The sequence below is a fragment of the Temnothorax nylanderi genome, unplaced genomic scaffold, assembly GCF_030848795.1.
Source record: "Temnothorax nylanderi isolate EJ_2023f unplaced genomic scaffold, tnyl_v1.0 TNYL_tig0147_pilon, whole genome shotgun sequence".
NCBI lineage: Eukaryota > Metazoa > Arthropoda > Insecta > Hymenoptera > Formicidae > Temnothorax > Temnothorax nylanderi.
This window is the reverse complement of record NW_027249209.1, coordinates 212,228-234,992: the sequence shown is the minus strand read 5'-3', so window position 1 is coordinate 234,992 and position 22,765 is coordinate 212,228. Positions and strand designations below refer to the sequence as shown.

Sequence of the window (22,765 nt, the reverse complement as noted above, 5' to 3'; positions counted from 1 at the left end):
GAGTAAACGGCTCATCTGAACTCAGCTCGACTCGTAACAATCGAAAAGTCAAGTGCTCAACAATTGGAATGTCACTCGTCTCTCACCTCCTGTCACCAGGGAGTCTGATAGCGCGATTTAGTCAATGAATCAAGCGAGTCGAAAAGAATAACAGTCGTAATTCCGCGACGCGCAAACTCGCCCGATGGCCTCTCTAAGTCTCTTCTCGGAGTATATCCCCGACGATATCAGTTGGACCTAATATACGCGGGACGAACGAACGGACTTCCCCAGGTATACAGAAGAACACCTCCGCGTTGTCGGTCGCCCCGAGGGCGTCCGGGTGTACACAGGCGTGGCCCGTTCACCCAGCAACTCCCATTTGGATACCATAATGGCCTCCGCGGCGCCAATCGCCGTCGCGGATTCCACGTACGGCTGGTGGGGAGCGGCGCGACGCGCCAATCGCGCGCGCGCCTCACGCTCGCCATAGGCGTGGCCTTGAGTAGCGCCACCGCGGCGACTTTCAGAAACGGTGAGCCGGGCTCCGGGGAGAGGCTCCGGCTTCATTATGTATCATTATACCGGTCCGCGCCGCGCGGTGTGCACTGCAGTTACTGGGAACCAGGCGCGCGTGTGTGCTTTTCTCTCTTCTTCTACGCCCTGGTTGTCGTCTTCTTCCTCCCTTACCTTCTTCGTCTCCAGTCCGGTACGTCCGCCGCGTACACGCCGAGCGGTGTGCACGATACGCTCGTCGGCCAAGTAATCGCGGCACGGCGAGCGTGTAAAAACCATTACCCGTCGCCGAGGAGGTGCGCGAGCGCGCGCTCGTCGCTCGTGTCGCGGGCGTTTGGTCGTATACGGCGTGCAATTAAATTGGCGCGGACGAACGCGAGTGTCGCGTCGGAGTATACCGCGATACGAGGCGCGGATAGATTTTCGGCTCCGCTCGTGCAGGATCGGGCGCGACGAATCGCAGGATTTTTCGTCGTTCGCGCGAACGAGATCGGCGGACACCTTTGGCGCGGCAACGACGCTCGGTGAACGTCTCGGAGACTGTGTGCTGAAAAGTGATCGTCGAGTGACGTCTCGCGGCTGCACCGGTGTAATAACGTTGTTACGCGAGTGAAGAGGACCGATATGCCGACGGTCTGGTCACGCCGTCGCGGCGCGTCTCTGTTTGAAGGCCGAGCGACGACGAGCTGACGCACGGCAACCGGACAGTATAGCATCGATCCCCGGGGAACTCTCTTTTTGGCCTCTCTCTCTCTCGACTACCTGTCTACAGTGTTTCCCGCGAGGACTACGCGTGTGTAGACGTGAAGTGACTCAAGTGGACAAGTGTGACAAGTGGTGTCCGAACTTGACGAACGAAAGCGTCGGAATCGTGCGAGCAGCGACACACGGATAAGTACGTGCGACAAAGACCGCCTCTGAAAAACAACCGAAAGTGAATAACCCCGGTGAATCCTCTCTGGGAGATAAACGAAAAGTCGTAACGTGATAGTGCAACTTGATATAATACAATAATTCAGTGATCGCGAGCACGACATCCCGCCGTGTAAATTCCAGAAACTGAGAAGTGGAACTGGAACTGAAACGCCCGACGGTTAGAGGTTAGAGGTTAAATTCCTCGCTGACCCGATGACTCCCCGCGGCTCTTCCGACGCGCGGTCGACGTAGTCGTCGATCGAGGGAAGAGCGCGCGCTCGCGCGCGCGCGCGCGCACGTGTGCAGGGTGCCGCTCGTCGCAGAGAGAGAGAGAGAAGTCCCAAAATTCGGGCCCCGTACGGAGGGCACGCGACGGTCGCGGCGGCGACGACGTCGTCGGCGAGCTCGGCTCGGGTCGCGGGCTGTGGCGGCGGCGGCATCGACGTTGAGTTTAAGGTGGAGCGTCCGGGCAGCACGACGACGCTCAACTTCACGGACCTGGGGAGCCCATTCGGGGCGGGCGACCCCTGTCCGTCGAGTACCCCGACCCCGAACAGCATGTCGGGCGGCGGCGGCGGCGGCGGACCGGCCGGGGGCGGCGGTGGCGGCGGCGGCGGGGGCGGCGGTGGCGCCGGCACCGGGGGCGCCGGCTCCGACATGGAGCAGCATCTTCATCACGCCGGCCTGGGCTCGGTGACGCCCGGTCCACCCGGCGGCAACGGCGGCGACAGCACGACCTCCAGCACGCCGGTCTCCCAGAGCGGCAAGTCCGCCTTCATCGAGCTCCAGCACAACAACCTCTACAATCCGGCGAGTCTGCGGAGCGGTTACCCGGGCGGGCACAATGTCCCGGGCGCGCATCAGTTCTCGCATCAAGTCGGATCGTTGGCGCATCAGGGCTCCGGCCCCGGCAGCGGGAATCAGCAGCACGCGGACGCGGGCTTTCCCAGTCCCAGATCGCTCGCCGGATATCCGTTCGCGCCCATGCACCAGCACAACGCCTACGGATATCACATTGGGACGTACCCCCAGTGCCCCTCGCCGCCCAAGGACGGTGAGTACCCCAACTGTATGTATTCGCAGCCTTTTTTATTCCTACTTTTAGATTACGTACATCTAGCAGTTAACTCGAATCGATGAGATCTCCGTTTCTCGCGGTCGCCGACTGCCGACTGGGATCAGTGACTCCGTGCCGAGGCGACGCGCGACGGTGGAATCGCGAAGAAGCATGATAATTAACCAAGTAAATTTTGTGCTTGTTAGTGCGCGAGTTAGTGCTAGTGCAAAGTGGAACGGAGATGTCATCGTAGGGCTCAAGATGAAAGTGCTGACTGCTGATGTGTCAAACAGTACCGCGCGTCGCAAAAAAAAAAAAAAAAAACGTTCGTTGCAACTCAATAATCGATCATCCGCCAACAACGAATCAGAAGTTCCAATGCCATTTTTCGCGTCGGGGAAACATCAGCGACTCGAGATAAAAAGCCTAGAATGTTAGCTCGAATATTCATCTTGAGCCTCACACCGTAGATGTAGATAAACAGATATAGAGGTCTTTCGAAGTCGTTCATCATCGGCACGCTGATACGCGGACGATTTCGAGTCGCGAAAGTGAGTATCGTGCCAGAGTCATAACATTTGTCAGGAACGATACGGTCATCTTGACACGTAGCAAAATAAGACGGCGACAGGCGTTTCCGGTGGGTCACCTGTATCTCGCGCAGCGGTCGCTTTGTTATTACGACTTTTTTTTTTACACAGTAGGACTTCATTGCCGCTCGGCCGAATGTCTTCATTCGCTCAAGTAAATTTCCGTGCGACGACAAGTGGAACGTTCACGTTCACGGGTTTGCGACGTAAAGCACAACAATCAGGTGCTGTTCCGCCGATATAAGAAGGAAACAAACTTAGTGCGATTCGCCCGCTCGGTTTCCGTTTGCGGCTCCTACTCCTGCCGAGTTTCCCGAGTCACTGAATCGCACCGCTGTTTTCTATACGTGACTTTTTTTTTTAGAAAATGTATGGTACGGAGACATTTAAATGTCTTCATATAATCCTTGTCCCCCATTGTAAAAGTGAGATTTAAAAGGAGCTTAAAAAAAATAAGGTTTAAAAAGAACTTTAAAAAGAAAAAATGGAGCAAGGACAAGTAAAGGCATATGTAAAATATTAAATAAATTTCCTCAGCCTTCTCCTGCTTGTGTCTAAACGTATTCGAAGAATCTAAAGTAGCAGGTAGTAGCCGGTCGACGTCCTACCTATGCTACGGTACAATGCCACGAAGCGAAATAAGATATATGACTGGGAATCCACTCAGGCCACAAAAAATCCCGTAAAGCTTCTAACGGACGAGACAAAAAGATTCCGGATCAAACGGGAGCAGTTGCGACTTCTTCTTCAGGAGCAGAGGCTTTCTTTCGGTCACTTCGCTTCTTCTCGCATGTTTTTACCTTCCGGAATCGCATTAGCACGATGTAATCGCGACTTTTATTTTACGCGCGAAATCACGAGTCAGCTAATTACGATCATTATCGGATTCGCCCCAAGTTCGTCGTGGATCGCGGAATCGCTCGAGGCGCTTGTGCACGATGTTATAATAACTAATTTTAGAATGTGTTTTTAAACTGGTTATCGTTAGATTTCGAAAAAAAGCTATTTATCTCAGGATACTAATTAAGATTAACACGTACGACGAGGAAAATAAAATAGGCAGAAAAGTCATGATAAATAATAAACGCATTTAGCTTCAATTGTTTACCTTGACGACAGATTGTCTCGTTACGTAATGGGAATTTCTATTTTATTTGTCTGTTTGAATACGTCTAACGCGGCTCTCTCACAGTGGTCTAAACCACTCTAAACACAATGCGGCTGTACATACATATCCGCATCGCGAAATCGCGTGATCGAGATAACTTATTTCGCCCGAGGAAGTCTGCATGCCACGAGGCTCCATGCGGCGACATTTGCGCTGCTTTTTCTCGGTCGATCGCATTTTCAAACACAGCACCGGATAGAGTGGCCGTCTGGAAATATTCTGAAGCCGCGGCAACATTCGGCGAATAATTTATCACGGCGGAGACATGCGCGCGCGATGTGTATAGAGCACATATCGAGGAATTCCGTTGGCGCGCTTAGGCAAACGTTCGCAGGAGCATAACCGACCGGGATAGCGGCGACAGTTCGTACCCTCTATCCCGCGGTCTATGAATTCGTAACGACTGCCGCGTGTGTCCGCTACCGCGGCATGTGGCAACCTCTCTCTGGAAGTCCGATATTTCTGCGTAATCCATCGCGAGGACAACCCCTCGCTGCTTCGGCGTGCGGGCAATTTTCGTGGCGCTTTTCTGGAAAATGACCGGTGATCTCGCGACGAAAGCCGTGAAAGGGTTCGCTGCGCGCGGCAGGTAGACGGAACTTTTCCGCCAACGGGAAGAATCCGCGTGCCATCCGGGCGCGGATGCAATTTTTACTCGCTCGCGGCGAACGATCGGCGCCAGATCGGCCGATCGTTCGTCAGGGGGTTGAATTCTCACGCGCGGAGGGTTGCGACGCGCGGAAAACTTGTGTTTCGCCCTTAAATTGCCCGGTCATTTTCCTTCGCTACTTATGCACGGCTCTCTCACTTTTCACAAATCGCACAGTGGCAAAATGCATATCCTCGATCTGCTTCGCGAATTGCATCGCAGGAACTTCATCGAAGGGTTGACATAACTTCGGTATTTTTACGGAAAAGTTTTCTCGGAGTTCTGATAGAGAGGACAGTTACGTATTGTTGCGATATCTCAGGAAAATATACCAGAAGCGGAGATACGCAAAAACGAGTGCATAATGTAAAAGTTGATATGACAAAGATTACGGCACCCGCGTTCACGTCGATTTAATTAATCGAATGAAAATATGAAGTCACAATCATGATCTGTCTAATTGTTAACGAGCACGCTGTTTGTATATGTCGCTCATTGTCAGAACGATTCCGTCATTTATCCTGGTGACCACAACTTAACTTACGATTATTTCAGAACGATTTTGATTATCCAGTTAAAATAATAGTGACGCGATAATTGCACGAATTTGCAATACCTATTGTAATAAATTACTTATAATTTATGAGTAATCGATCAGAGCAACACTTGTTCTTAAAGTTACGGTTTATCATAATTTTTATGAATAACTGAATAAAATTAATTCGAGAAATAATTGATTATTAAAATTATTATCCACAAGAAAATGGAAGTGCCAATGACATTGTTGATGTTAATTAACAGTTAAGAATGTTTCGTTAAAAAATGTCCAAGTATTGCACCATTAAAACTTCTTTAAAACATCACGCGTTTCTAATAACATTAATTAATACCATTTAAAAATAATTAATAAAAATAGAAGTAAAAAAAGACGTTACCTTTTAAAATAGCTATTATTTGCATTTCTTGCAGTAACAAATGAGGCGGATAATACGTATAAGCTTGTGATATGAAGAGTTCAGTAAACTGCCACACTTTGCGCAAGTGTTTAGCTAATAAAATATTATCACTGTACCTTTCACGAGTGCGGTGAATAAACTGTAGTAGAATGCACTTCATAAAAGTGATTTATAACAAAATTGTCCGCACTTACGCTCGGAAATCAATCTTTTGATCATTGCATCGTCACGCATGAAATAAAATCCGTGAGGCTAAGCGTACATTGATATGTGAATATAATGGCGGCATTAGTTGAAACAATCGGTATCACTTGTCGGAAATGTCGAAATTTCTCATCACGCACACGTGTTCTCCCGATAAAGATACTTTCATTGCGCTTACTCTCTTTCTCTCGTAATCAACGTGCGTAAATTCGCGATTGTAACATCGGTGCAATTACGAGCGTTCTCTTAGAAGCTCGGCTTGTAGGTGTAGAGTCGTGCTTCGGCGGCGACGTCGCGATTATCGCGGCTGTTCGCGACGTTAACGCTCTTAGACTGCAGTTCGACCAACGCTAATGAAGCTGTCCGGGATTATACGAGCGTCCAGCGAACGAGGAGCCACGAGAGCGTAAAGGAGGGGTTGTCCGCGCGTACGCAGCTTGTCGAGATCCGCGGCGAGGTATATACCCCGGCGCCTTTGCGCACCTTTTGCGACCAATCTTATTGTCGTGACAAATGAACCGGCCATTAACTGGCTTGTCCGTGCGTCCGCGTCACGCCCGTTGTCCTTCTTCCTTTCGAACGAACGCTGGAACGTGGCTGAAGCTGGAATCCAATTAGCGGGGGCTACTCTCTCGTATCAGACGGGGGGCCCCACGGTATCTCGCATCAGTCACCTGACGTCCGACCGCCGTCCGACTTAATCCGGAACGGTCGAAAGACAATGCGTGCCCCGGGTCCGAATGATGGATTAGGTATTAAACGGTTGTTTTCACAAGGATTAGGTAGATACACCGACCCGAAGAGCGCGCTGACCTGGCCTTTCTCAAACTCCGCCGACCCACGCTTACAAATTAGACGAATTGCTCGAATTTGTGAATTCATGTTTTTTCTAGAGATACTCTCTTGAAGATACTCTTGTAGCTATTTGTTTTGTAGTCTCCAAATTTGAATTCTTAAAATAGCGGCGAATGTCTAGAATTTGAATGTGTCGATTAATCCCGAAGATAATCGGATAATGCACTGAAAAAAAAATACTGTTGCTTCAATTAAATGTGGAATCCCGGGGTGCCAGAAACATAAATAGTTGATTCAATTGTATAAATAGTTGATTCAACATATAGTGTAGTCGTTTTAATAATTCAAATATTGAATCAACTATTTAAATAGTTGAATCAACTATTTATACAATTGAATCAACTATTTATGTTTCTGGCACCCCGGGATTCCACATTTAATTGAAGCAACAGTATTTTTTTCTCAGTGTGCATAATATTATAAACGTGAGAACACTATAGATAAATTTTAATTAATAATAAAATATTTAATATACATTTATTTTTACTCTTACGAATTTGGTTATTAAAGACACTTCAGATTTTAAAAAAGTAAAGTACGCGTAATAGAACGGCTTATTTAGAAATTATGAGTTAGGTAACCTAAACTCTAAACCTTTCAATCGAATAATTACAAATTTCTCAATAGCAGCCTCCGGCCGAAAGAAAGGAATGTGTTTTCACAGTTTCCAGTTATGTGCGCCAAAATACAAAAATGACATCGGGGGAGCTTTTTCATCGTTCCTCGCGCGCAATGTGGTAGCGATGTGGAAATACAAGATGTCGGTTCAGAGCGACAATGTTAGACAGGCTGCGTTAAGTCCAGCCTAGGGCAGAGACGGACACCTTGTAATTTCGAGTTCTTTGGATTGAGAGCCGCGCACCTACCGTGTGATTATCAACGTCGCATTAATCGCTCGGTGGGCTTATTATCATACGTTCGGTTTGATTACGCGGACTCTAAAAGAACCTTCAGCGATGCGAGGCGGTTAAATACGCGCGCGCGCGCGCGCGCTCACCGCCGCAAAGTGCTACTTTGCGGCAGTTTCTGCCAGAGTGCCGCTGCCGCGCACTTTGCATACGCCTCGGTGTTAAAAACCATAACCCTAGCCTCTCTATCCTATCCCCTCGCAGAATGTGAGCTCCCGCAGAACGACGCGAGAGAGAAGAGTGCATCCATAAAACAGTACCTTCGTCTGTTCACGCGCGCGCGGAGTTTACACCCCGCTCGGTCGACATTGCGTCGCCTTTAATCGGCTATAATTAACAACGGGAGCTCGTAATCGCGGCTAACGCTTCTATAAAATTTATTGAGCGCTATGTCACGCGTCGATACATCGCGCGACGGTGTTAACTGTTGCACTATGATAGAAGGTGATAAAGGGGAGAAGCTTCTGAACGAGAATTTATCGATAAAAGAATTTATAAAGTACATTATTTCTTTGAGTTTCTTCGTCTTTTACTTGAATATTTTCCAGATTGCTTCTAACTACAGTTATTATTCTAATGAAACGTAACGAATCTTATAAATAAATAAAAATAGCAAAATAACACATTTACAGATATAGTATGGGTAATAACTGTCTTACTGAAAAGATTTTAAGTATTTAAATTAACTTTTGATTATCAGAAACGAATACACTATAATAACTGTCGGGAGAAAATTGAAATTAACTTCTGATTATCAGAAACGAGAAGTAAATGTCATGATTAAAATATCAGTAATTAGATCTAGGTACTCTTTGTCATATTCTCAGTGAGTTGAATCATAACGTCAAAGAGCTGAGGGCGCCTACGCGGATATTAAATATCGCATACACGCCCAGTATCGCCTCGAAATTGCACGGGGAAGATAAACACGAGCGCAAACACGCGATTGCATCGCCGTGGCGCGATGTAACCTCGTGGAAAGTTTATGGAGGATCATTATTGTCTCTTTTACGCGCGATCAAAGCCTCCCTGTTGACTCTCCATCGATCCGCGCCTTGTCGATCTTGCCGTCGCCGGCGTGACGTGCTCATGTATAAATCACGAAGAATCGCACACCCGTGAGCAGCAGGTCCGGCAACTCCGTCGTAAATTACGCTAATTAATAGTCCTGCTAATTGTCACGGGGAGGAAGGGGAGAGAAGGGACTCTCTCGCGCCTCGACTGCCTCAAGTCGGCGCGTCGCATCGCATTGCTAATTTGAAGTCTCGGAATCGATATCTCTGTTTTTGTGTGTTCGGCGTCTTTCGGCGTCTTTCTTCTTTCACTCGCGGACGACAAAACGGTGGCCCCATAGTGCAAGAAGTATCCGTGGCTCTCCTCTCTCCCGGGAAGGCCGCCCGCGTCTCCCCGATGAAAACACGCAACGTCGTAATCGCGATATAAAAATAATGAAACAGATTCCACACGAGATAGGCAGCGCGGGCGCTGGCACGATGCGCACCTCTATCGAGCTCTATGCTACTTCATTGCATCGCCATCGCTTTAAGATTGATATATGGCTCCGTAATTAATTACCGCGCCGTTAACGCACTGTAGGGCTTTTTCCCTCTCTCTCTCTCACTCTCTTTCGACGTAACGAAACACGCATTCTCTGCACTGTTGCTAATTATCACAATACATTGTATGTGAATTGAATAATGCATTTATTTTATCAGATAATTACGCGCGGCTTGTCGAATAAAATATTCCGACTGTGTTTGTGCTGTTGTTTCCCTTTTTCTTCTTTTCGAAAAAACGACGCGTCACTTCCGTTAATTTCGATTCGATAAGACTCGGCTTAAATGCTTCAGCGGCCTTTACATTTTGCACGATCTCCGGAACCGTTCGATCAGAAAGATGACATGATGAACCGTGCAATTCGATGCTTTATGCTTTATTGCGAAAAAGAAAACTTAAGAAATATCTTTAAAAAATTAATGAAGTGGCAACTAATTTTTTTCAATTAAAAGTGTTTTCTTTTCTACGTTTAAACCGACTTTTCTTATATGAATTCATCAAATTCAATATACTTCAAATTCTTAATTTTACAACTGCAGTATTAAATAATTATCCAATTGTTAACTACAAAGTCTCAATCACTTTAGAGTTTATTTTCTAAATTTTTTTTCAAGAAGAAATATATATATCTTTTTATATATTTTTATTATCCCGTTGTCTTTCTCTACTTTCTTGCATTATTCCTCCTTGAAATATTTATCGCAACCACAAATTTATTAATATCAAAGAAATCAATAGCCGCGTCGGTCATCTCCGCCATTGTAATATCGCGATACGTTATCGAAATTGCCGTTCAGGTTTTAGTTTAATTTTATTTTTAGTTCGTACGCGAGCAGTGACGAGGATTCTGAAAGTTGATGTTAGGGTGGTGCATGTTCGCAGACCTCTCGCCATTGGGTGATAAAACCGGAAGCCTCGTCGACGAGCTCAGCGGCGGCGGCGGCGGTTCCCTCAGGAACGGCAAGGGCAAGAAGATGAGGAAACCGAGGACGATTTACAGCAGCCTGCAATTGCAGCAGCTCAACAGGCGGTTTCAGAGAACGCAGTACCTCGCGCTACCGGAAAGAGCGGAGCTCGCGGCCAGCCTCGGACTCACGCAAACGCAGGCAAGTTCTATCGACATTAAGACCAGCAGACTAGAGCGCAAGCTTCCCACGACGTAGTCGGCCAACGATAAGTAGCTCTTATCCTCGCGCCACTCGTGACAAGTTGGCGTAAACAAATTGCGATAAACGTGAGCGTAAAATACAATACTTTGCCGAGGGCGAACGTACACGGGGCGTTTTGGATTTTGCGCACTTCGATTACTTAACCCACTAAAAATGGCATCGTTTTAATGTGGGATACGACAAAAATTATTGAGGATTATTGGAGAAATAATCTTTTATTTGATTTGGAATTTTGGTTTTATATATAAACGGCGTTTTAGTTTGATAAGAGATGTGTCTGAAAGATATGTCCTGCAGTCATTCGAATATTTATTACGATATTCAGGGAGAAAACCATTATGCCTCGTGATATAGAAAAATTTTCTCTTCGTACATATTTTACCTAGAACTTATTTCAGTTCTAGCTGGTGCAACCGTGTTGACAGTACGTTTTCACCGAATGATAAAATATCTGTAACATATATTTCCGCGGGCAAAACAGGTTTTTCATTCTGATACGGTTTATCAGGAAATACCGTTGGAAAGACCTCTCGAAATCGCGTAAACAAGTAAATTCCGCGAACGACAACGCATCGCACGCGATATTTGTTTTGCTAATTACAATCTTGCGTCGTGATTAGAATTTTTGAATTTTACCAAAACGGCATGATGATCTTTTTTTTTTCTCGCGATGGATGGGTCCAGTTGCGTACTCGGTTGCGGTCCGCGGTAACGGGAGCCTCGATAAACGGCATCTGTCAGCATTATCGGCACAAATGACTTTACTAAATCACCGATTCGCCACGCCCTGGACATCGGGGATAGGGTTGCCGCCAGTGTCCAGTGTTACCGAGGGAGGGAAAGAGAACGAAAGAGACAAGTTTCCGGACTAACGAGGTGGCCATAAATTTTCTCCCGGCGATCGCGCGAGTTTTGCGCGAGCTTTCCGCACGCGGGCGGGGCTCTATGCGCTCGTCGGCGAAAGATTTTTCGCCAATTATCCGTCGCGCGGTTTCCAATTAACGATTTATTAGAAAGATCGAGCTACATAATCGGAGAGAGGTTAATTGGCTCCGAACTTGGCCGTTATAGATGTCTCGGGAGATGACGATTTATTGACGGGCCGAAGTCTCCGTAGCTAATTAGGACGATTTCGCGGAAGACAATTGAAATTTATTCGGATCGACTTGCGTGTCATATTGACAGCTTATTAAACACCGAACACCGTCGTAAAGTTACTTTCTATATTACTATCGATTTGTGTGTGCGGTCTGACGGGATTGCACGTTCCTTCACACGAAATTATGCGTTCCATTGACTGATGCGAGATGACGAGATGGAGCAATTTTCGCGGTTGCTCTTTGTGAGTTCCTCACCCCTCGAAGAAGTGTGCACAATCGTCATGGTGCAGCGCGTAACTGCGTATCGCGTAATCATGGGATAACTGGCTGTCGTAGCTGGTTGATGTCGTTGCAGGGGGTCCCGGACCGGATAATTTCATTAGACGGAGCACCGCGGGAGTTGTTCTCCCCCCGTGTGCGAGTGAATCGAGCGCGACGCAACCTGATGAGCAGTCGGCGTCTGGTTGTTTACTAAACACGGTCGTTCGAAATCAGCAGTAGCCGCGGTCGGCGGCGGGAAATTAAATTACGAAACCTCGGGAGACTATCTATTACATTTTCTACGTGATCGTCAGAATGCACTCTCTGTTATTTAATCTTCGTCGGATAAGAATTAATTGACATGAACTAATAGAAATGGACGTACGGCACATATCAATCTTAGCGTACTGATTATATTAGAACGTAAAAACAGTGAAATCTTAAATTGTTCTTTTTGGGCGACTGCAAAAATCGATGAAGCAATTGAATTTCGCATTAAATTTTTTTTGTTTTCTGAAAATGGAGGGATGACTTCTACCTTTTGTCAAACACTCAGCATCTCTCCGCGCCACGTAACGAAGAATGTTCGCCGCGCGCGATCGGTGCAGCTCTTCAGCAGGCACCGTGCATAATCCGTAATCGTCCAATCAAGGCGTTCGACCAAGCGCCTCTGCCTCTGCACTCTTGGCCCTGCTACCGTCGCGCGCTGGCTTTCTTGTCATCGCCACCAACATGGCGCCTTAGCCTTCAGTCTCTTCCATCTTCTCCTCTTTCCTCGTCCCCTCCCTTCCTTATTCCACGACAGCCTCGTCGTCCCCCCGGCGATCTCCCCTCGCATTTCCCCACCGGCTCTCCCTATTCTCCTCCTCTTCTTCCTCTTTTCCTTCAGCCTCAGATGAGCGAGAGAGAAAGAAGCGGCAGGGAAAAGGGGGATTGGAAGGGGAGGGCGGGAGGAGCGGTGAGGATCGAGGTGAGGCCACGCATCTTTTTTTCTCCGGGGCCTCAATTTGAGGACGTGGTAGCGTTCGTGCCGCCGGTGTATACACGTGATACGCGAAAGGGGTCCGAGGGGGGCCAGAAGGGAATAGAGGGACGGGAAAGGAAGGGAGCAGGGAGTACTTGCACACGCGAAGTACATGGGCACACGCTCTCGCTCGCTCGCTCGCTCGCTCGCGCGGATGTATACGTAGAAACGTGGGCACCAACACGCCCGTCTGCGTTCCTGCCACGTACCTTGGGCGTGGTGCTTCCTTTTTCTTCCTCCTCGCCGCGACTAACGTGCCCGATCTCTCCTCATTGGCCCCGGGAATGCGAACACGTCGAAGCGAGATTCGAAAGTCGCGGGAGGGAAGCGCGATTACACGACGTGAATTCGAAATCCTGCCGTGCTGCTCCCGTCTACCATGGGGTGCGACGTTAACATGGGGTCCTCGTAGAAAGAGGGACTGTTTGCAATTTTCTCGAGGATAGACGATTCGATTTGAGAGATGAAAACTCATGAATCAGCCACAATGTGCACGAAATAAAACAAAAAATATTTGTATCTCATACTAATTAATATTATGAACGACGGTAATATACTAAATTTGATTTATTTTATATATATTTGGAGCAAGAGTAAACTTATGTTATTTATATTATCTATCATAGATACAATTTTATTTAAGGCAAACTTTTCAAGTTATAAAGACACGGATCAGTTTTGCTATACGAAATTGCAGTGAAGCTCATATGTAGATCACATAGAGAGTCATATAAATACGGTATACGCGAGTACGGATTAGTAAAGATATATATCTCGCGATCGAACTCCCTGTCATTGAATTACCGAATAAAAATAAATTACGCATTGGAAAGCTGCCGCGAATCGCGTTCAAGGTGCTCGGGGATTCAACCACCGCGCGCGCGTCACGTAGTTGGATAGCACTGCACGCGATATACAGCTTCGCGGAAAAACACCGTACACATAATCGAAAACACCGCTCATACAGTAGATGAACGCGCGGTGGGTAACTATTATTCATGCATGAATGCGCCCGCGAACACAAGTAATACACTCCGTCCGCTACCGTTCATCGTTGTCTTGGTATTGAAAAGATTGTCTCGGCGCGGCGGCGTAAGAATTTATGAAAAAGAGAAAAAAAATATTAATAAATTGATGCCGCGCAAAAAGATACGCGAAATTGCGAGAGACTGCAAGCTAGATTTCCAGATTAATTTATACGTCAAATTTACTATTAATTTGAATCTGCTTTTATCTTCATGCATCATTCATATCTTACAAATGTATAGGTACACGGTTAGTGTCATTTGTCAACGTAGTAAATGTTTAGATATCGAACATTTATGTCCTTATATTATTTCATTACAGAATAACTTTGCAATTTCAAGTTAGTGACATATATTAGTATTAATCTATATTCTATATATTGATTTCTATTAGTTTGTATCTCGAAAATATTTTATAAATGACACGTTCTAAAGAGTACTTGAAAAACTATTCTTTATTGTGGATTTTAAGAGTGTATACTATATCTAAGTAACTTCTAGATGGTTTGATTCTATGATTTTCGTATTTCAAAATCAAGCTAAAGTCCACCACTTTGCAAAATTACTTTATGACAACTGATTTCCAATCCTTCACGTAAAAGATTGCTAAACACGCTGCAGCGCAAACCACGTGCATACGCGAGATGCATGAAATGACGTTGGGTTCGGAGAACCTTGATCGTATCCGTTCCAGGAGAGCGAAAGAGAGAAGCGGATTAGCCCAGATCACGTTCAAGATCCTATCCACTCTCCTGACCAGTCTCTCCTCCGTGTATCTTTCTCCCTCCCGACTATAAAATCATTACGCGGTTTTTCTCCCTTTTTCCGGCTACCGCCGTGACGCCGACTTGCGAAACGCTCCGTCGTCCTCGTCTTCATGGCAAACGTCGATCCGCCGATAACGTGTGTCTCCGTTCTGTATGTATATCTCCACCTTTCCCTCGTCCACCTTTCCCGCGCATTTATCAGCGTCCATTTATCTGCCTATCACTGCGGTCGCCGTGTACATATATAACACGAACACACACGCCGGCGGTCCGCAAGCCTTTCGTTCCGTTATCAGACCAGATGTGTTAGATAGCGGACATAGTTTCTCGCCAGGGAACAATGAATCGGATAATTAATCACGGGTATGGTGTATCGGATCACCGGGGTCACCGCCGGCCCAGCAATAAATCGTTGAATTTATGAAAGTGTTATTTATTGAATAAATGTGGCGGATACGAGATGCTCGGGCGATTTATTATGTAATACATGGCAGAAATGACGCTGGTCTGTATCTCGATACATCTTAGGTTTCGTTCGTCTCAGATTTTTTGTTTACCAAATGAAATAGATAAATTAATTGTCGAACTTATTAAGCTAGCATTCAATTCGATTTTTTTCGGGCATAACATAATCATATATTCTGAAATAAACATCAGAGAATGACTATATCTTCTATTGTAATTGTACAAAATAAAAAATGTAGATTGATACTTTATAATTAAAATTATGTAAACTTGGATAGTTTGGAATAAATTCACAGGTGTAAAAGATTTAAAATGCGTAAGCTTTACAGAGAGTAAAAAAAAACGTAGTTATATTTAGAGAGAATTTATAAAGTTTATTGATGATCTACTATAGAGACTCTTGCTCTAGCACTGTTATAAAACAGATATGGGAGATAGTAGAATCAGTTTCTGGTTGGGACACAATGTAAGCAAAGTAATTGATGACTCCGTCTCCGCGATATAAATCATCGAATGAAAAGTTAGCTTTGCTGCCAAAATAATGTCACAAGACATCGTCAGAAAGTTCAAACGTGGTTGCATACACGGCGATTCCGCAGGGGCCGCGACTCGTATATAGCTGTACGTTAATTAATCTCCTAATTAATTAACCATTTTAATAAGGGAAGTGTCGACAGTTCACATATAACATATGCGAAATCATTCGAGACGCTTGGGAATTTTAGGCTCGCCGGCAAGAATCGATAAAAGCGGAGAACAACTTCGTTATTTAATGGCTTTTCGGAACTTGGAGAAATCCGGCGAAACATAACGTACTTCACATCACCGTGTAAACTTTTTAATCGAGATTTACGAAGTTCGGCGAAAGGTCTGGCTGCGTGTTTGACGCGACGTGAAGTCCGCCCCAGGAAACCTGCCGCTTTCGGTGAAGTTAATTAAAATACTTTTCTATTTGCGCCCCTCCTCCGCACTTGCGAAGTTACCTAGAAGGGAATGGAATGAATATATCGCATCACACTTAAATGGTAACAAGTAAATAAATAGAATTCACTAATTATTAATTTTTATAACTCCAAAGACTGTTGAAAACATCTTTCTTTGATACCGGAGAACTGTATCTGTCATTCAACTTGTATATATAAACCTCTTATATGTTAGAATATAAGCGGGAGAGAAAGTACGCTCTAGTTTTGCGATATCTTTTATATTTATTTTTAGATTTGTCAGCCTTGATGTTTACGTATATATATTTTGTTTAGTTACACTTATTCTGTGATGGGCCTTGGCCCAGAATAATAAATTTACTTCTTTTTCTCCTTTATATTTTCTCTCTCGCTTCACCCTTTCGATCTTCTCGTACTCTAATCGACTAACCGGCATTGATCCCGCTTATCGCGATATTATCTCATCGGTCGGCCGTGCGTGTCAAGATAGGGATGTGTCCATCGCGCGCGATCAGCTTCAGCCCGTGCGTCGCGCGCGCACACACGCTCGCGCTCACACGTGGGCCCATGTCAGCTCACCCTCGCCATTATCGATATATACAATAAAACTGATAGAAGTTCGACCGACATCGCGCTATCGGCTTGTATCTGTCGATCGCCGTCCACCGGTTACAAATGGGAAAGTTTCGCGGCGCACGCGATCCTCGACGCGATACAACTTATTATTCCGACGACTCGCGTGTACGCGCGCTCGCGCATTTTACGTGTGCGTCACGATTTTAACGGATTTCTTCGCGAGTTCTGTATGTGTGTGTGTACACGTGCGTTTTTCGCGTGCGACGCCGGACAGTCTTGCATTCGCGTATATACTTTTACAATTACAAACATGCACTATATCCGCGACAGACACATTTTTACAAGTGTATATGATATTATTTAAAAAAAAATTAAGTTTCTTAGGCGTTTTTTGCCCCACAGTCTAAGGTCGTGGACGGTTTTGCCGATAGCAACCGGTGGAACTTTCCCCGATGAAGCTTGTAACACGTCGCACGATTGACGTTTCCGTTGTTTAATAGAAACGTCGCAGCTAGCACATCGAGTATCGCCACTTACGCCGTGTACTTTCTTCTGTCATTAGACATGATTAGCTGTATACGTACATATACATCTGAGATACACGATTGTCGTTCACCATGCAAGGAACAAAGCAAATCACATTACGTGCAGTAAAATCTCGTTATAATTCATCCCCATAAAAATTTCATATCAAATTTGTTAGATAAAAAATTTCACAAATCCACTTAATTATACATAATACATGAAAACTACGTAGAAACTAAACGAGGAAACTATCAGAGAGTACATCGAATTCTGATTTACACTGATAATAAAAAACTGTTTACTGACCCGTTTGATTGACCTGTTTTCTTGGAAGACATGCATCAGTTTCTTGCGGTGGCGTACCGAGAAACTTCCCTTTCGACATAGCGTTTCGGTCCGGGACAACGGCTTATCGGCTTCGGCTACCGTACGACGATTTTTTTTTCACGCGCTGATATTCTCATACACTATGTAGGGAAAATGTACAGCCATTTTTTTTAGATGGATATCGGCGATCCGGTATTGCCAGTTTTTCTAGGTTTGTATCGAAATCCCTCAACGTTTCGCGCGTGTCATTCACACGTGACGCAAGCGCGCAGCGCGTGATATCAGGCTGTTTCTTATACGGTAATAATTAATAGCGTCAAATGCGGCGTGAACAGCAAGAATCCGCTAAAGCCGTATCGAATCGCGATTACATCAACGGCAACACGTGCGTCGCAAAGAAATTATCCTTGGATTACGTCCAGTAATTTTCATTAAGTGCGGAACTGTAGGCATGCCCTCGCCCGCCCAGCAGCAAGTTTTTGTAACTTTTTGTCATTTTCTGTCACTTCCGTCTTTTCGCGGTAGACGATGCGACCGCGACAGGACGCTTATTGATTATTTTTTTTTAAATCTACCGGAGACAATGGAGAGGCAAGTCACGACTTGGGTATGCTCAACGGAAGGCTGTGTCAGTCAACCTGTCAACGCGCGTTGATCGCGATTGCAGTGCTGGGGCCTTTTTCGTCTACGCGTTTCAACTTGTTGCTAGCAATTATGAGAGATATGACGAAATTTATTTGAGAGTTACAGAAATATAAAGCTATAAGATTTTCGTGACCAGAAAACTATTGCTGACTTAAATATGATTTAATATTGTCTGTAAAATGTGTGTGTGTGTGTGTGTGTGTGTGTGTGTGTGTGTGTGTGTGTGTGTGTGTATCACCACATTTTACTGTGTAAATATTTTTCATGTTCAAAATCCGAAACATGGTTTGATAAAACATATTCTGGAATGTCTATTTTAACTGGTGGAAACACTAGAAACTCCACATGACAGCGGGATATTCGCGACGGAGAAAGGAAAAGAAACCGAGCGGAGTACCGGAAACTCGTCCCTTTTTTCTTCGTCCGCGACATAGCGGCGTCTCATCTCGACTCTGCCTCCTCGTGACGTTTCTCTTGCCGTGCAAACGGAGGCTAATAATTATTTTCACGCACTAACCCGTGTATGTATCCACGTTCGTGGGACGATGGCGTGCATCGCGATACCTCCCACGGCGCTTCAAATGCCAATAATTACACAGTTCGATGTTTGCAGAAACAACGCGGCGAGTCGCGATTCCGTTACACGTGAACTCGGACGCGGAGCGAAACGATTCGCATGGGAAAAAAAGGGACAGAATCAAAGGGTTTCTCGCAATTTGTGATTTCTTCGACACGATTCGCGCGTCTCCGAAGGATTCGTGTTCTTTATTACTACCCGTTGCCCGCAACACGGGTTTACTTCCACGAAGTCGTGTGGGGATACACGTAACGGATCGTTGTGCGTCTTAATGACACGTGTTTCGTTAAAGTTATGGCACCTAACGCCGCACGTATTTAACCGCGATAATCACGGCGTCATGCGTGAAACGTACGATAGTCGTTAGCAAAAATGCGGAGCACAGGTTTAACAAGTGAAGAAGTTAATCAGTCATGTGTGAATATATAATTAATATGAAATAAATGAAATAGGAAGTAAAGGCGGAATAGAAAGAAAATAATTTTAAGTGCACTGTCATAGACATATATTTTCTTCGCTGAATATCTTAAACTCGACGAGGAATTTTCTTGAGCAGTTGCTTTTAGTACCACCAGAAATATTTGAGACATTCGCGATAGCTTAGCGGAGATGAATCGTCCTTGAGGTGAACTCGCGTCGGCGAGTTTCTCGAGAAGAGAACCACGGCCGAGCGTAGAAGAATTCGCGCAAAACAGGCTCGAGGGGTTTTCGAGCGGCGGCAGCGCGGCCTTCCTGCCTCCCTCGTGCGAGGAATCCCTTCGCGGCGAAGAGAACCCTCTGCCCCGCTGTACCCCGCCCTCTCCTCCCGGCTTCCCTGTCGAGAGATCTTTCAGGAAGATCACCGGCGGCGCACGCTGCGCTTCGTTCGGCGCTGGCTCGCACCTGACTTGGCCACGGCTGACGCCGCGGCCCCGTATCGCGGATGATGCCGGCAACGTCGTTGAATACTGCGCGGCGGCGGACCTGCCAGAGAGAAAAGAAGAGGAGAGAAAGAGAGTGGGTGGTGAAGAAATAAGGGAGGGAGCAACACCCTTCGCAGGGCCAGCTTGTGAAGTACATGCACACATGTTCGTTCACTCGTCCACTTTCGTGCGCGCGCGCGCGCACATACATACACAGGCGTGCACGCACACGCATGCATTATTTCAATGTTGGCAGTAATGCCTGTTATTAAGCGATGATAATGATTGGTATTATCGCGGGTTGGGAGCAGGACTGGTAGCAGCGGATATAAATCATCGTTACTTCCTCCTCGCTGGCAGCGCCCGGGCTCCGCCGCGGCGCCGCGCGCTCGCCTCTCCATGCCAAGAAGCTGTAAATAACCCTGGCGAGTCGCGCTGACGTTCGCACTCGCCAGGAGGCGATTCCGGGGTCCTTCCCCGACGACCCATTCCGTTCGACGGCTCGACGTTGGCACGATTTTCCAGGACGAGGCACCTACACGCCGCGCGCCGGCGACGGCTTCCAGCGGAAGCGACCGCGGCTTCCGCTCCGAAACACGCACGTCTCGTTACCACTCTCTCGTAACGCTCGACATCGAACACTCGGTGCGTATTAGGCTGCGTAAAGTGCGTTTGGAACGTCACAGACGATTCTCCGATTTTCTTTCTCTTCTCTTCTCTCTTTCTTCCGTTTCTTCCTCGGCTGTAAATCACCGATCTATACTGACCGTAAAAACCACCCCAGTTCCCACAACGAGACGGCGGTTCCGTCGAGTCTCTTTTTGGTCCCACACCATCCCGCGTTTCGCGTCTCCTGCGAAGCGTCACGCGATCTATCGGTACTTTGCGATCGTCCCCGCGGATCTCGTTTCGATCGCGCGCTTGTCGGTCGTCGCGAGGATGAGCAACAACGATTCCCACGAATCTTTGCGCCGACGGACCCACTGATCGCCGTGCGTTTCAGTTTCCCTTCCAGTCTTTCCTCTCTTTTCCTCTTCCTGCTTCTCTCCTCTTTCCTTCCTTTTCGCCCGTAAATCATCATTCGGCGCCGACGATCGAATTCACGATACCCGCGTCCCTCCGATTCCTAGAACGACGAGGGGCGCGAGGAAGAGTTCCGTCAGGATTCAGGATGTGGCGTCCACGCCTTGCGATCCACCTTGATACTCTACGCGTGTGCGTGCGCCACGCAGGGCTCTCCTCTCGTCTAGCTTTAGGTTTAGATTTAGGTGGCTCTCGCTGGAAGGGCCCCTACGCACGTACGTAACCTAACGGTAAGGTCGACGTCGGTGGAGCAGCGGGGAGCAGAGGACGGGGGATGCGGCGGGTCACGCCCACGCGTATCTCGATCTAATAAATCCAACATTTCGCCGGTAAATCCGAACCCTCTCGTACCAGTCGTGCATAGCCGTTGGAGAAGATGGGGTGCCGAAGGTGGGCAGCGGGAGGGAAGACGCGCGGTCGTCTCATCCGACAGTACCTTGTCGTGACGATCTTTAATTTTTGCCTCCACTTGTGGATTTTTTATTTGCGAGCTCTCGCGACCAACCTTACCTACCCTATCAAGACGCCATTCCGATAGATGTCCCGTTGCATTTTTTTTCAAGTGTCTACGTACATCTAATTTAATACTTGTGCAGATAAATAAATAAATCTGTCGATTGCAAAAGGACTTCTTATGACAGCCCGGAGAACAGGTCTTCAATGCGCTTTCAACATCAACAACATATACGTAAAGCTTATGCTTCAGCGTAAACGTAAACATTTCAGTCGAACTTGCCGATGAGTAAACACAACTATGGTAATTATATTCAACTTTGAACTCTCCGTGCATCCCGGTGACTAGTTTATTATCCCGTATCTCTTCTCTTAGGTAGCCTCGTCGCGAGCGATCTCCGAGGGAGAGAAACGCCACGCGGTTTAGCATCACGACGCAATAAATCGGCTTTGTAATAATTACAACCTTTCGACCGCTCGAGACCGGCCGCCACAATGTCGTAGACAATTTTCTGTTTGCTTTAGCTGCGTCTTAAATACTGCGACAAGCTCGGTCTGTCGAGACCCACCGGGACGATAGCGCGACCACTCGCTCGCTCTTTCCAAACGGAAACCCAAAGCGTGAGCGAAGAGCCGGAGGAGAGAGTCGCTCTCGTGATACGAAAACTATAATTTGCCAAGATTTCTCTCTTCCTCCCCGTCAAGAACCGTCGCGATCGACGCGTCACGAGGCGTTCGCCGCGTTCGGGCTACTTTATAAACCCCGCGATGCGGATTCCGCGTAGCCGGTTACGAAGCGGAGGGACCGAGGGACTCTCGCGAGAGGAACCGTCGGTCCCGCGAGCGGATAACGAGGCGTCCCAGTTCGAAACTCTCTCGCGCTTTGCACGCGAGCGTCCGGCCCGAGTATATCGGACGAATATCACCAAGCTTCTACTTCGTGGAAAGGCGATGGGCCGAGGAGGAGGTACGGGAGTCGGAGCAGGACGGAAGAGGCGCAAGAAAAAAGAAGCTTCGTGTCGGGATCGGTGGGAACACCGCGGAGAAGTCCTAACGACGGCGCAACGATCGAATTATGCATTTCGCACGAAACACTCCGAGAAACCGACCCGTTTGTGATCCGCGGAACATGGGAACAGGGTGCACGCGTGCAGCAATCTTTCTTCTCAGACAAGATTTCGCCTTTGACAACACTCGTTCGAACACTCGTATTTGTCTGTAGAATTCTTATAAGCAGCCCATTTAAGGCTGTCTTTAAGCATCTTTATAAGCAGAAGTTATGGTTTGAACGCTTGAATACACTTTGGAATACGAAATAATCATATACATTGCGTATAATTTTCTTATCACGCGAATAGACCACACGCAGATATATTGATTTATTGACATATTTACTTATATATTTATCAGATTATCTCTAGAGACAATACGAAGATACAATTGTCACTTTAAATTACTTAATACAGAATTTTTAGATAAGGAAAAATTAAAAATCTAATTGTTTGTGTGAAACATCAAGGAAGCATCCTCTTCCCACGTTTCACCCACGTTGTAGGCGGTAACATACT

At 46.7% G+C, this 22,765-nt stretch overlaps 1 protein-coding gene across 4 annotated transcripts in view; it reads left to right on the top strand.

Moving 5' to 3' along the window:
* Positions 1-569: 569 nt before the first annotated feature.
* The window catches only part of Dll (homeotic protein distal-less), an 82,747-nt gene continuing 60,551 nt past the window's right edge, over positions 570-22,765 (top strand). Inside the window, exons 1-2 of one of the 4 annotated variants that reach the window (XM_071714811.1) lie at positions 570-2,464; positions 10,237-10,460. In XM_071714811.1, coding sequence (XP_071570912.1) covers positions 1,969-2,464; positions 10,237-10,460 — 720 coding nt within the window. In that variant the 5' untranslated portion in view covers positions 570-1,968. Of the gene's footprint in view, positions 2,480-10,218; positions 10,461-22,765 lie in introns of all 4 variants that reach the window. The other 3 variants (XM_071714809.1, XM_071714810.1, XM_071714808.1) reach the window with 3 other exon arrangements.